Source organism: Chlamydotis macqueenii, chromosome Z (genome assembly GCF_036417535.1).
Source record: "Chlamydotis macqueenii isolate bChlMac1 chromosome Z, bChlMac1.mat, whole genome shotgun sequence".
Lineage (NCBI taxonomy): Eukaryota > Metazoa > Chordata > Aves > Otidiformes > Otididae > Chlamydotis > Chlamydotis macqueenii.
The window spans coordinates 63,005,786-63,021,630 of record NC_141593.1 but is presented as its reverse complement, the minus strand read 5'-3'; the positions used below and the strand labels follow the sequence as shown (position 1 = coordinate 63,021,630).

Here is a 15,845-nt window from a genome sequence, read left to right as displayed (position 1 = left end):
TCTGCATTTCTATTCTAAATTTTACTCTTCAAGAGATTATGCGCTATGGAGCTCTAATTTTGGGGTTACATTTCCTTCATAAAATTTATTATCAGGCAATGTAGTCTGACATATCTTATTCCCATGTAAATGTGCCTATGTTTTAAAATGACATTTCTTTGGCCTGCCTTGGAAGGCTTGAGAGTTCTAGCACTTCTAGGCTTATAAATATGCATTTCAATAAGTTTCCAAGCCAGTCCTGTGGTTTACAGTGCTCTATGGAATTTGCATTCTTTTGACACTTTTTAGATATGTTGTCTATTGGTAAGGGATTTATTTTCCCACGCCAAATAAGTCTTCAGCATTTAGTGAACTTCCCTGAGCTAGAATACAGTTGAATATTTCTTATAATTAAAAAAAAATAAAGCTGCTAATAGTAATTATACTCCAGGTGATTAAAAAAGCAGTGCTTTATGTTGGTTAAAGACAGAACTCTTGAATTTCACATTGCATGATCCCCTTCTCTGGCTGACAGAGAAGTAGCAAATCAGGTAGGCTACAGAGAAGGAATAAAGGACAGTATGAGATTTGCAGCAAGGATGGGTTAAAATTTTCTGGGGAAGAAAAGCAAGAAATCCTGAAGTGTCCTTGAATTATGCAGAGGATCTAAGCAGTCCTAAGTATTTAATAAGTATGATCTGCTGTTCCTTAAGTCGTATTCTATACAAGCAAAATGTAAAGAGTTAAAATTCTGGATTGTTTTTCTAGAATATGAATTAACTGTCTGCCACACTTTCATCTTCCTACAGTTACTTATGTAAGCCATGTTCTGTAGAACATAGTATACTAAAATTATGAATTGAAACAGTTTTTTTCTATAAGCTTTCTTTGAGGCCTCCTAATCTGAAACAGATACAAATGTGATCTACCATTGCAGTCCAGGGTAGGATTTCCTCTTTTACAGGATCATAGAATAATTCACATTGAAAGGGAGGGACCACTGTAAAATGCTTTGTTTTGATATGACATTTGTTGTATTTACATATATAAAATAATTAGGAAAAGATTGGGGTGAAAGAAGGATTAAACTAAATCAGACTCTGTACATCTGCATATAAATTCAAAGCTTAAGTGATAATGGATGTTAGTGGTTGTAGACAGATGCTAAGAAAAAGAGTAGTTATGAGGGAATTTCAGTTGCAGTTGGTGGCTACTAGCCTTCAAACCCAATTATGTTTCTTTTAGAAGTACTTTAAAGTTAATAAATACAGTATGGTATTTCTGCTAGCTGTAAAAATATTTATCTATGTAGTTTCCCCGATTGAATTTTAATTTTGGGCTTCCTCTCCATAAATAACCAATGTTTTTTTTCTACTGAAAGTTGTGTAACTCTCAGAGCAGCTCTGGTCTGCCTCTGCCCACTGCTCCTTTTTCAGTGACTGAGCAACAGGGTGCCTTTGGATGTTTTGAGAAGGTAACTTCTGTTTCCCCTTACTTTGGATGTTGTTTTCGCCCCTTGTAGAACCTTATTTTTAGACCCTTATTCTCCTTGTTTTTCAAATGCTTTCCCCATTTCCCATATTCCCAACTAAATCAACAGAATTCTTTTTGAATTTCAGTGACATAAAATACTTGGTGAACTTAAGGGACCTCCTGATAGGCTATTGACGCAGTACATACATATTTTCACATCTATTGTACTTCATAGTTTAAGCAAGACTCTTGAGTATATATCACTGCAAGTGAGCATTCAGTAACCAAACTGCAGAACTCCATGGGGCAAACTCTGTTAAGGTGGACAGCTTGCATGTTCACTTCTGATTGCAAATTGTGAATACTTTACTAAGTGGGAGCTTTAATTTTAAAGGTGATGGTCAGGAGCTGGGAGTTGCTTCAAATAAGGCTAATATCAGACGCAAATGGAAAAGTATCCTTTGTGTATTTCTTGCTATCCTCTCTAGTTTATTTTCAGAAATACTTCCTGGACTTCTGCAGTCTTCCTCTGTATTATCTATCTCTTAACTCCCTCCAATTCTTTTTCCTTTTGTAGTGTTTTTTTCAGCTAGTTTCAGATTGTCTTTGTTTGCTAAGTGAAATTTGCAATATTTGTCAATTTTAGTTTGCTTCATGTAGTATGCAAAAAAGCAGAAGGAAGAGTGTCAGTATACTTTAGTAAATTTAAAGCTGTAATTTTTCACTGTGGTAATATCATCACAGCACTGAATCAGAACATTAATTGTATTGTTCATTAACATTTTCTTCTGAAATATTTTGGAGAATAGCCTTTGAGAAGGTTTTTCCAAGTTCTGGTTGAAAAAAAGAAGCTTAAATTGTGTTCTTAAATTGTGTTAGCAACAGTAGTGCCTTAGTTGCATGGTACAGGTGACAAAAATCTAAAGCTCAAGATTGTATTTAGCATATTAGCAGTTAATGTGAAAGAGCACTCAGGTAATGGAACAGTCCTTATTCTTACAAATAGATTTTTAAGTCAGCCTATACTGCCCATGCTTTTGATACCCTTACACAATACTCTGAACTTAATAGCTGTTTTTATTATAGCTTTTTACATTTGATTCTTTTTTCCAAGAAAAGATGAAATGTGTCAAAAATATCTCTATTTCAGTTTCTTTCACTAATAAATCAATCACCTGCAGTAGAGCTTAATATGTTCCTTGTGGTCCTGGTTATGTCTGAACTACATTCTTCAAGTGAAACAAATACAGTAAACAGAGTTTAGTCTTGTGATTTCCTTTTATGTCATATTTAATTCATGTCACACCTGCAGGTGCTGCTGCTTTTTCAAGCGGAGGAAAAGGAAAACCGTTCAACGTCACAAATGACTAGAACCGAGCAGAACATGGGAAATTGCTTATTTGTTCAACTGCTGTCTTGTGATCTTAAAAAAACCCAAACAAACAACAACAAAAAAACCAAAAAACCTACACCACCTCCGTAATGACCACACATTTTCCAAGGACTCCCTTAGAAACAATGTCATGCCTGGGCACTTTGATTTGGTACTCCTGCATCCAGCTTTTGTTTCTTTAATTCATCTATTCTGAATGATAGACCATCAACAAATGGACCAGTGAAATGGTACAAATGAACAGTATCTTCAGCAAAGCTAAATTTGAAAAGTATTTCTCCTGTCCTAGGAAGTACTAGCAGTGTCTTAGCTGAAGACAGATCTCATAAACCTGTTATTTGAGTTTGTAGCAGTGTATCAAAAGCAGTTTTCTTTAAAAATGCAGAAGAAAAATGCAGATACACAACCATGTAGAAAAATAATAAAATCTTAAGATTTCTTTTCTGACACCTGCATTGATTTTTTTTTTTTTTTTTTTTTTTTCCCCACCCCCCCAGTATTACTGGTGATAATACAGTCAAATTGTACCTGCATTAAACCCTGTCTGTTATATTGTGGTACAGTCACAGTATAGAGATACTGAGAAAGCTGATTTAACAGTTGACAGCTGTCTAAATGCTGGCAATACTAATGAACAGAAATATTTCCAGTAGCCTCGGGGTCTGAAGACCTGCTTTTCTTATTTGTGCAATGGAATTGCAGTACAGTAGAAATGACAAGAGTGTTTGTACAAATACAGAAGTTTGTATAATTTAAGTTGTGCTTCCAGTAGTGTTAGTGAGATTGAAATACCTTCACAAGGGGATCTACAGAGGAATTATAAAAGAAGAAATAAATGTGAATCTGGTTGAAGTGGAATCAGTATTAAAGCCTATATGTTCAAAAGGGTAGTTGTTGATTGACAACATCCTTAACTTGAAAGTACGGATGTGCCATGTAATGTTAGAGATCTGTTTGTAAATTATTTCACTCTTTGATTTAGAAAACAAATGCAATGGAAGTGGACTAGACTTCTCCCTTCTCTTAAACTAGCCCCAGAGCACCCAAAGTTTACTGAGATTTTTTTTTTTTCCTGGAAATTTCACATTTTTCAGTGTAACATCACTACTATAGTAGGATGGCAAAGATGTGTCAGGTACTTCCTCACAGTTGAATGAAGTGCTTGCCATATGAACAAACCAGCAGTTCTGTAGACAAGGCAGCCCATTTTATATTTTCTTCTTCAGAAAATAGTGCTTCTCTTAAAGCCATAGTGACAGAGGTGTGCTTTTGTCATGTTTAGCTGCCAGTTGCTTGAAGAAGGGATGTGAAAGATGGAAGTGACTAGACAGATTTGTTGACCAAAACTCAGATTATCTCAATTTTTAATAATTTTTCTAGAGTTAATTATCTTTTTTTTTTTCCAATCCACACATGCCTTTTGGCATACTTATTTATTTTTAATCTGTTTTGTGGTAGCATCTAAAATATCTGTTGAAATAAATGCATACCTCCTGAATTCATTATTGTATTTACAAGATTTTAATTGTATTTTGTAATTTATTTTTCCTTAACAGCCAAAAGTGTATTTTATTGTTTAGATTATGTACTCATATGTATCCTTTGATCTTGATAATTGTTACTGTTCATGATCTGAAGTTGTTTTTTTTTTTTTTAAACTTGAACTTGGCCTACAAAAACATATAGTGTCATAGGTCGCAAGTTTCCACTCCACCAATTGTGTTATTATCTCAAACTCATGAAGTTACTTCTTTATTTTTATTTCTGCTGAAAAGGTACTTTGAGGTGACTTGACCATTCTCATATGAGAACATTGTTCTTTGTAGTACTTGACCAAATTTGTTACTTCGTAAGATTTGTAAGTGTATGTGTTATGTGTATTTCTCACACAACTGATTAGTTTTATTCTCAGAGGTTTTTGACCTGTACAGATCTGAACTCCATACACATAACAAGAAACTGTATATTATGGACTTAAAATATTTGAATATATAAAAGCTGTTTATTTGCTGAAATGACCAGTATCTAGGCAGTTGCTTTTCAGCAATGTTTTTTTAAGTGCTTGATTTTAATGCTGAAGAAAGTTTTCTTCTAGCAAAGCAAAGTGGTCAGTACTAATGCAGGTATATTCAGGTTATGCCAGTATGATTTGCATTTGTATCCTTTTTTTTTTCCCTGTCTAAGCTAATGAAGTCAACATTGGCTGGATGTCTAAAAATGAAACACATCCCTGTTTAAATGTAAGACAAAAAAATAAAGATAGTTTTTTAAAAGTTGCCTTTTTTTCCCCCCCTTTCCTACAGTCCTGGATGAAATAATGGAAGCTGTTATTTTAAGAATAGCTGAACAGTTTTAATCTTTTTGGACAGCAAGGAATTTGAAAGCATGTTACTCAAAATGCTACCTCAACATTGCAGTTATAGTTATGTTTGCTTAGTTAACAGGTATTACATGCTTTAATACACCTAATGATAACAGAGTGAAGAGACTTCAATGCACATGTTTGTAACTAGGAAAACTACTCAGGACCTCTATGGGTTAAAGTCTATGCTGTCTGTGCCACCTAGAATAAAAGCCATTACAGATACTATGACATATGCAATGAATGGGTCTTTAATTTTGCTAGATGGGTATTTAGAAAAGGAAGACTTATAGTTAGTTCTTCAGTCATAACCTTTTGTTAGTAGCGATGATTGTTCCTAGCTGTAGAGCATTTGATGCAGTATAAAAATGACGTATTTACCTGAGAACAACGTTGACAGGCAAAATCGGTTGCTAGATTCCAGTTAAGATTCCTAGCACTTTGCTTCATAAGCAGATAGTTTCATTTGCTTGTGCTCTTACAGATCTACACAACTATTGCAAGTATAAATTTTGTTCAAGTTCATGTTTTCTTTTTATTCAAACTAAAGTTTTAATCAGAATTTATTTTTGAGACTTGGAATTTTAACACCCATGTGCTTAAAAATACACCCCCATGTATTTTTCAGTACCTTTTTAGGAGCTGTTAGTAGCTTTTTTTGAAGGATATTTCAAACATGAAATTTGCAGAATCCATTATGTTAGAATTAAGCCACTCTACAGCTTCATGGATTGTCTTATCAAATTAAATCGCATATTTGTGGAGAATATCTTTGTCTTTAAGTTTTCAGGGTGAGCAATAGTAATTAAGGCAGTATAGTTTTAAGGATATATTCAGTTTTTGGATGCTCAGCTTTTATTTTTCTTGTGAGACCAGCTGTTCCATATCTTATTACCACATCTGTTTCAACCTTACTCAAAATATGGCTTTACTGAATATTTGTGGGACTTCCTCTGGTGACACATACTATAATACAGCGTATTTAAGATATTTATTTATGTCTTCACACAACTTGCCTCTGAAATATTATCCTGTTGTTGTTAAAGGCTACTAAATCTAGAAGTAGTGTTTGAAAAAAAAAAAAAACAAACAGCAAAACCAACCCATCAACTTCATTGACTGGTTTTAGATCCAAGTTATTTTTCAGACTACACTACTATTTTCTTATGTACTGAAGAGCACTTAAGTGTTTAGCTACCCTGAGTGTTTAGCTAACCCTTAAGTTTTGAAATGGGCGATCAAAAATATGGAACACCAAGAAACTGCTTTGTAAAGTTTTGAGTGGACAGCCTAACTGTCATGTTTGTGGCACAAACTAGTATTTAATTTTTAGAAGGGTGTTTTCTGCATTGCAGATCTCTACCTCAGTGCTCTGAGCTTTTCTGTGGCCTGGAAAAATGAAGTAGTTGATTCAACGAGCACCTTCTCCAAGCTCAGCAGAGTGACAGAGGTGTGCTTTGGTTGGTCTTTCCAGCAATGAATCCTTTTCATCCTTTACAGATACTAATCATCACAAGCTACTCTTTTGTCCCATCCCAGAGGGACAGGAAAAGCTGAGTCTGCTGCCTCGATGAGCTCATCCAGAGCAGAAACAGATGATGGTCCTGCTCTCCTTATCAGCAGGCTTAGGCTGCAGCCCTGTCAGGTACTCAAACTAACTGGTGGCTATGCAAGCTTACCCAAAAGTTTGAGGTGTCTGAGGAGTTAGGTTTAGAAGGTTGATATCTTTCAAAACAGTGATCGTTTTATAAGTAGGTGGACCATTTTTTATCTGAGAACTATGAGGAGACTGTCCTGTTGACAGAAAATGCTCTCCACCTGCCACAACTGCAACACTGAGGCTGAAACCCATGCAGAAGCACCACAGCCTACCTATGCTGATATCTTGTTGTAGTTCAGCCCCGATCGGGACCAGACTACGCAGTCTCTCTCTCACTCCCCTCACCCTCCGAGAGAATAGGGGGAGATGATATAAGAAAAACGGCTTAAGGTTTGAGATAAGGACAGGGCGAAATCCTTAAAGTTACCGTCACGGGCAAAACAGACTTGACTTGGTGAAAAGTATTAATCTATTTCTAAAACTAGCAGGAGAATGAGACAGGGAACAAGATAACCTCCTCCCACCCCTCCCTCTTCCCGGGCTTAACATTATCTCTACTACCTTACCCCACTCTGAGTGGCACAGGGGGGAAGAGGGAATGGGGGTTATGGTCAGTCTTTCACATGTTGTTTCACGCTGCTGCTTCATCGTCAAGGGAAGAACTCCTCGCATTCCTCCCTTACTCCATTGTGGGTCCCACCCGTACGCCACAGTCCTTCGTGAAACTGCTCCAGCATGGATCATCTCTTCCACGGGGTGCAGTCCCTCCAAAACAGCTGCCCTAGCACAGGCCCTCCATGGGCCACAGCCTCCTCCAGGCATCTGCCTGCCCCGGCGTGGGGTCCTCCCTGGGCTGCAGGTGAATCTCTGCTTTTCCGTGAGCCTCCATGGGCTGCAGGGGGACAACCTGCTCCACCATGGTCTGCACCATGGGCTGCAGGGGGAATCTCTGCTGGGAGCAGCATCACTGCTCCCCTCCTTCTTCACTGACCTTGGCATCTGCAGCCGTTCCTCTCACAAGAAATTCTTCACAACAGGCTGGCAAACACCTCTCAGGATCTTTTTACGTTGGATTCACATCTCATCTCCTCTCCACTTCTTGTAGCCAGGCCGGGCCGAGTTGGGCCCAATTGGCTGCCCAGCGAGAGGCCAGAGGGTGAGGCCTGCAAGGCCCACAGGGCTCGTGTCTCCCCCTCTTGGCCCCCCCTCAGCTCCTTCACATCTTATCTTCCTTCTTTTTTTCCTGTTTTCCCCTTCTTAAATATGTTATCGCAGAGGCGTTATCACAGAATGTTCTGCTACCAACGGGCTTGGCCTTGGCCAGTAGCGGGTCCACCCTGGCCCGGCTGAGTCCACTGAACAAAGGGGAGCGACTTCTAGCAGTTTCCTACAGAAGCTGCCACCTTAGGCCTCCCCTCACTAAACAAAACCAGAACACATCTCTACCCAGCAGACCTCCCAAGGACTGAAATAGCTCTCCAAACCTTAGGTTGGATGGAATTCCAGCATCTGGAAGTCCACCCAGCACCTGAAGGCAGCAGTGGGTGTCGTAGCTGAGAGCATGTCCAGCTAGAACTTTTCAAACAAGAAGCTATGTTACCAGAATTGCTCAGCAGACAGTGCGTAATCTGGGAACATGAGAAGATCTCTGCATTAGAACAAATGCCACTAGAGGAGCATATGAAATATTAGTAACTGGAGATTCCTTAATGATAGGTGCTGAAACACTCATTTACCGTCCAGACAACTGGGAAATTGGCTGCCTACCAGAAGCTCACCTTCATGATGCCACTGAGACGCTGTTGAGTCTGGTGAACCCTACAGATTACCATCTGCTCCTACTATTCCGCTTAGGCTCCAATGATACTGTGATGAAGCAACTTAGAACCATCACACAAGACTATCCATCCCTTGGAGCAATGTTAAAAAGGATCAGGAGCACAGGTGGCATTCTCTATCCTCCCAGTCAGAGGAAGGGATTTAGAAAGGAGGAAACCAATTGAACAGGTGAATGCCTGGCTGTGTGACTGGTGCCATACTCAAGGTTTTGGCTTCCATGATTTCTTGATTCCCACATGTAAATCAGGTAAGGAAGGCAGGAGACCAGCATGACTCAGGAAGTACCTCCTGGTCAAACTAAAGTGAAGAAGGAAATACATAGTGGAACCAGACACGTGTATCCTGGGAAAAATATAGGGACCCTGCCTGGATGGGTAGGGATCAGGAAAGCTAAGGCATAGTTGGAGCTGAATTTGGCAAGGGATGCAAGGAACAAGGGCTTTTACAAGTATGTTGGCCAGAAAAGAAAGATTAAAGAAAAAGCACAGATAGAGCAGCCCTGCAGAGAAGAACTTGAGGATACTAGTGGATGACAAAGTGGACATAAGCCAGCAAGGTGCACTTGCAGCCCAGAAAGCCAACCGTATCCTGTGGTGTATCAAAAGAAGCGTGGCCAGCAGGGCGAGGGAGGTGATTCTTCCCTTCTGCTCCACTGTTGTGAGATCCCACATGGAGAACTGCATCCAGCTCTGAGGCCTCCAGCACAAGACAGACATGGACCTAATAAAGTGGATTCAGAGGAGGGCTGTGGAAATGATCAGAGGCTGGAACACTTCAGCTATGAAGCAAGACTGAGCTGGGATTGTTCAGCCTGGAGAAGAAAAGGCGCTGGGGAGATCTTATTGTGGCCTTACATCATATAAAGTGGGCTTGTAAGAAAGATGGAGAGCGACTTCTCACCAGAGCCTCTAGTGACAGAACAAGGGGTTGAGTTTTTTGACTGAAAGAGAGTAGATTTATATTAGATATTAGGAAGAAAGTCTTTGCTGTGAAGGTTGGTGAGGCACTGCAAGAGGTTGCCCAGAAAAGCTGTGGATGCCCCATCCCTGGAAAAGTACAAGGCCAGGTTGGATGGGGCTTTGAGTGACCTGATCTAGTGAAAGATGTTCCTGCCATTGGCAGGGGGGGTTGGACTAGGTGATCTTTAAAAGTCCTTTCCAATCCAAACCATTCTATGGTTCTATGAAAGTTAGGGCTCAAACTTCTGTTTCGCAGCTGATGGTAGTTCATACTCTGTGCTGCTGGGATTCTTCCTTCCCAGTTTGATATAGCAGTTAGCGAAGTCTTCCAGAAAAAGACATGGAAAATTCCAGTCTCCTGGGGCATTGTGTGAGGAATTTCAGTGATGGTCCGTGTAGGGCCACTGTGGGAAACTACAAGATGCACACAGCTGTAAGAATGCGACTTGGGAGAGGGGAGCGAAGAGGGTTGTTATCTCGGAGAGAGGAGCGAGGAGGGTTGTTACGGAGCAGGATGTTGCTGCTATCCGGGAACCGCTGTTAGCCAGCGGGGCACGCACTTGGCAGCCTTGCTGCATGCGCTGGCCGCGCGTGCACCAACACCTGGTCAGTGCTCTGCCACTGAATGGGCTGAGGGGATAAACAGAGGTGGCTCAGAGCAGAGAGAGAGAGAGGACCCAGTGCACACTCTACGAACAACAGGGGATGCCCTGAAGAGGCTGCGCCTACCTCCCTTCTCTGCTCTGACCCCGCTGATCATCACCCTCCTGCTCGGCGGTGTCTCCAGCTTAGTCAGGGTGGTAAGACTCTCACAAAGGGAAGACAATACGCTGGTAACTGCTTATGCTAGGAACTGTAACTATTTACGCTGGGAACCGCTTATGCAAAGCTATAATAGAGCAATAAATGCTGTTGTGCTTTTAAATATCATATGCTGGGTGAACTTTGTGCATAGGAATTCTATGAACTGGTTACAGTACCACAAGATGAATATAGAATCATAGAATGGTTAGAGTTGGAAGGGACCTTCAAAGGTCTTCTAGTCCAACCCCCCTGCAAGGAGCAGGGACGTCTCCGACTAACTCAGGTTGCTGAGAGCCTCATCCAACCTGGCCTTGAATGTTTCCAGGGATGGGGCCTCCACCACCTTTCTGGGCAACCTGTTCCAGTGCTCTACAACTCACATTGTAAAAAATTTTTTCCTAATATCCAATCTAAATCTACCTCCCTCTATTTTAAAACCATTACCCCTCATCCTATCACATCAGGCCCTAATGAACAGCCTCTCCCCATCTTTCTTGTAGGCCCCCTTGAGGTACTGGAAGACCACTATAAGGTCTCCCCGGAGCCTCCTCTTCTGCAGGCTGAACAGCCCCAACTCTCTCAGCCTGTCCTCACAGGAAAGGTGCTCCAGCCCTCTGATCATCTTCGTGGCACTCCTCTGGACCTTCTCCAGCTGGTCCATGTCCTTCATATGTTGGGGGCTCCAAAACTGGACACAGTACTCCAGGTGGGGTCTCACCAGGGCAGAGTAGAGGGGGAGAATCACCTCCCTCGACCTGCTGGCCACGCTTCTCTTGATGCAGCCCAGGATGCGGTTGGCCTTCTGGGCCGCAGGGGCACATTGCCTGCTCATGTTAAGCTTCTCATCCACCAGCACTCCCAAGTCCTTCTCCTCAGGGCTGGTCTCGATCCATTCTCCTCCCAGCCTGTATTTGTGCCTGGGATTGCCATGACCCAGGTGCAGGACCTTGCACTTGGCCTGGTTGAACTTCATGAGGTTGGCACGGGCCCACCTCTCCAGCCTGTCAAGGTCCCTCTGGATGGCATCCCTCCCTTCCAGCGTGTCAATGGCACCACACAGCTTGGTGTCATCAGCGAAAATACTAGAAATACTAGAGGCAGTTTAGAGGAGAATAAAAGTGAATATTAAACTCTCCGGGGCTGACTCATGAGTCAGAAGTACACATTAAGCTCTAAGTCCACACGACACACCTCAACAGCCAATAGATGTGCCCAAAGTATTGAGTTCCCATTCTCAAGAAAGGTCCTGGCGACACATGTATTTTAAAAGCCTGGTTGCTGTGAATGTCAACAAGCAAATGTCAAAAATACTGATGTCAGCAAAACTGTATTGGACAAGAGACCATAGCAGTTAGACAACACGCATGGCCTCTACATATTGTCTGGGGTGGGAAGGAGTTGTGTCTGCTTTATCGTTTTCTGTCAGAATAATGAGATTACTTTAAAAAAGAAGATTTTTGGCTTCTTTCAGCAGACGATGTTTATGGCAGTGAAAAAGACAAGGACTGGAGAAAGGCAAACAATACTGATTGTATGGTATTGAAAAGTAGTAGGTTTGGGTTGGAAGGGACCTTGGAAGGTCATCTAGTCCAACCCCCCCTGCAGTGAGCAGGGACATCTTCAACCAAATCAGTTGCTCAGAGCACCGTCCAACCTGGCCTTGAACATCTCCAGGGATGGGACATCCACCACCTCTCTGGGCAACCTGTTCCAGTGCTTCACCACCCTCATCATAAAAAAAAATAAAAAAAAAAAAAAAAAGGAAAGAAATTTAAAAAAATCAGCATTTCCCTCTCCACTTCCCCTCCTCAGGAAACTGTACAGAGCGATGAGGTTGCCCCTCAGCCTTTTTTTCTCCAAACTAGACAAACACAGTGTCCCCAGACACTTGGAATCCATCTACGAAGAATCTGCCAAAGATGGGTTCTTCCCGAGTCGAGGAGAAGAAATGCCAGCACCATGGCTGAATCTGGAAGAGCGGGAAGAAAGCCTGCGCTTGAGGGCAGCAGCGTCATGACCTTTCTCTGGCTGGGCAGCTGCTGCAGGACTTTGTGCTTCCCCTTGTTGAACTTCTTGTGGCTCCTGCCTTGTCAGGGTATGACCAGAGGTTGATGGCGAGAGCAGTGCCCAGTCATGACCCTGAGGAGGAGGAGGGATTTGGGTGCTGCCATAGCAAGGTTGCACCGGGCAGTGCAGGCCGGAGGGAGAGCAGAGCCCTGGGACACGGGGGCAGAGGGTGCGGTGAGGAGGAGGCCGGGCCTGGGGTGATGAGTGGTGGGGTGCGCGCGCTGGCTCTGGAGAGCCCCCAGCTGGAAACATCTGCCCCAGGACCAGCTGCAGAGACGCAGGCCTGGGCTGGGCAGCGCTTGCTTTTGGAGAGAGCAAGGAAGTCCTACCCGGCACATGCAGAAGGGCCCCTCAGCGTTAACATCCCACCCCTCCCAGCAAAAATGGGCGGGGATAGCAACATCAGGTGCATTGTTAGCAAGACGGAGACTTTTTCTGTAGTTTTCATGTGTTTATTTTAGTTGCAGAATTGGGCTGGGGGGGCCAGGAGCCCTTGAGGGCTGGCCCAGTCCTGGTTTGGCTGTACTCCGAGGCGCCCTCCATGGTCACCAACACGGTGCTGGCCTCTTTTTGGTTGGAGAGGCCTGGGATCTGCCAGTCCTGCTGTTTGGGGGGTCGCCGTGGACTACTAGGGGAGCGTTCACTGCCCCGGCTGGAAGTGGAGGGCCCCGGCACAGCCTCCCCTGGCTCCACCGAGGCCTGCAGGGCTGGCGGTGGGAGCAGAGGGGTGGCTGCTGGAACCTCCAGCAATGGCAGCGGATGAGGTGCTGGGGAGCTGGTCCATGCTGGATCTCACAAGGCTGACAGAGGGGGCGAGGCGGTGGGCGAGAGACCATCGTCGGGAAGCAGAGGGGCTGGGAGCCTCTCTGCTGCACCATTGCACAGCAACACGAGCACGCTGTTGCACAATTTTTGCCGTGCGGTTTTGGAGTCCCCCAGAATCTGGACGGGCAGCTCTGCTCGCAACAGCGGAGGTGAGCTGCCTGAGGAGCTGGGAGTGTTTCCTCCTTGAGGAACCAAGGCATTTCTTCCACCTCTCCCCAGGCCAGACAATGACCTCTGCCTTTTCTAGTGGTATCCCCGCTGCTGCAGCAATGGTGAGAGGGAGGGGCTCCACAGCCCCAGCTGGCCCCAGCCCAGCACAGCCAGTGGAGAGCTTGGCCACGCAGCTGGAGAAGCACTGTCCACCTGCCTGGGCAGCTGTCTGGAGGCCAGCTACGTGATCCCGTATAGAATCACGGAATCCTAAAATCACGTGGGTTGGAAAAGGCCTTCAAGATCATCGAGTCCAACCGTTAACCTAACATTGCCAAGTCCACCCCAAAACTGTGTCCCTGCGTGCCACATCTCCCCCTCTTTTAAATACCTCTGGGGATGATGACTCAACCGCTTCCCGGAGCAGCCTGTTCCCCTGACTGATAACCCTTTCAGTGAAGACAGTTTTCCTAATATCCAATCTACCCTCCCCTGGCGCAGCTTTAGGCCATTTCCCCTCATCCTATCACTTGTTCCTTGGACAAAGAGATGGTAACCCACCTCAGTACATCTTCTCAGGCAGGTGTAGACAGCGATAAGGTCTCCCCTCAGCCTCCTTTTCTCCAGGCTAACCAACCCCAGTACCTTCAGACACTCCTCAGATGGCTGACAAACACACCGCACTAAACAATACGTACGGTACAATACAACTAGTACTATACTATTTAATACAACACATGCCATACCATACCATACAATACATACTATACAATACAAAAGAACGTGATACAAAATACAACACCATAGGAAACAAGACATACAAGAAAACACGTAACATACATCCAACATGCAACACCTACAAAATACAAAGTGCAATACAGACAACACATACAGTGCAATACAACAAACAACACATACTAAAAGTAACACATACAATACACACAAAACACAGTACATACAATACAATGCATACAATCAATAAAACATAAAAAACACAAAGGAAAAATAGATAACACCAAACAATACATATGATACATAACATACAGTACCTGCCATACAATACATACCGTACCATGCAAAACATACAATGCAATACCATACCATACCATGCAATACCTACCATGCAATACCGTACCGAACCATACCATGCAATACTTACAATACAATACCGTACCATACTATGAAATACCTACCAAGCAATACGGTACTGTACCCTACCACGCAATAACTACCATGCAAAACCATACCATACCGTACCATGCAATACCTGCAATTCAATACCATACCATACCATGAAATACCTACCTTGCAATACCGTATGGTACCGTACCATTCCATGCAATACCGTACCATGGAATACCTACCATGCAATACCGTACCGTACCATACCATACCATGTAATACCTAACATGCATTACCATACCGTACCGTACCATACCATGCAATACCTACCATGAAACACCGTACCGTACCTTCCCATACCATGCAATACCTACCATAAAATACCATACCATACAATACTGTACTGTACCATGCAATACCGTACCATACCATGCAATACCATATCATACTGTACCATACAATACCTACCATGCAAAACCGTACCGTACCATAAACATGCAATACCTACCATGCAATACTGTACCGTACCATGCAACACCTACTATGCAACAGCGTATCGTACCGTACCATACCATGAAATACCTACCATGCAATACTGTAGCGTACTGGTCCATACCATGCAATACCTACCATGCAATACCGTACTGTACCGTACCATGAAATACCTACCGTGCAATACCGTACCGTACTGTACCATGCAATACCTCACCATACTATGTAATACCTACCATGCAATACCGTACCGTACCATGCAATACCTACCAAGCATCACCGTACCGTACCATACCATGCAATACATACCATGCAATACCTACCATGCAATACCATACCGTACCATGCAATACCTGCCATGCAGTACCGTACCATACCATGGAATACTTACCACGCAATACCTACCATGCAAAACCATACCGTACTGTACCATACCATGCAATACCTACCACGCAATACCTACCAGGAAATACCGTACCGTACCATGCAATAACTACCATGCAATACCGTACCGTACCATGCCATGGAATACCTACCCTGCAATACCATACCGTACCATGCAATACCTATCATACAATACCGTACCACGCAATACCTACCATGCAATACCGTACCGTTCCATACCATACAATGCAATACTTACGATGCAATACCATACCGTACCATGCCATGAAATACCGACCATGCAATACCGTGCCATACCGTACCATACCATGCAATACCTATCATAAAATACCGTACCGTACCATACCATGCAATACCTACCATAAAATACCGTAC

General features: G+C 43.2%; 1 protein-coding gene across 11 annotated transcripts in view; it reads left to right on the top strand.

Moving 5' to 3' along the window:
• The window catches only part of CSNK1G3 (casein kinase 1 gamma 3), an 80,790-nt gene extending 77,498 nt beyond the window's left edge, over window positions 1-3,292 (top strand). For all 11 annotated transcript variants that reach the window (XM_086770076.1, XM_086770072.1, XM_086770078.1 and 8 more), the window contains one exon: window positions 2,765-3,292. In XM_086770076.1, the coding sequence (XP_086626202.1) occupies window positions 2,765-2,819 (55 nt within the window). In that variant the 3' untranslated portion in view covers window positions 2,820-3,292. The remainder of the gene's footprint in view (window positions 1-2,764) is intronic.
• Window positions 3,293-15,845: the final 12,553 nt, after the last annotated feature.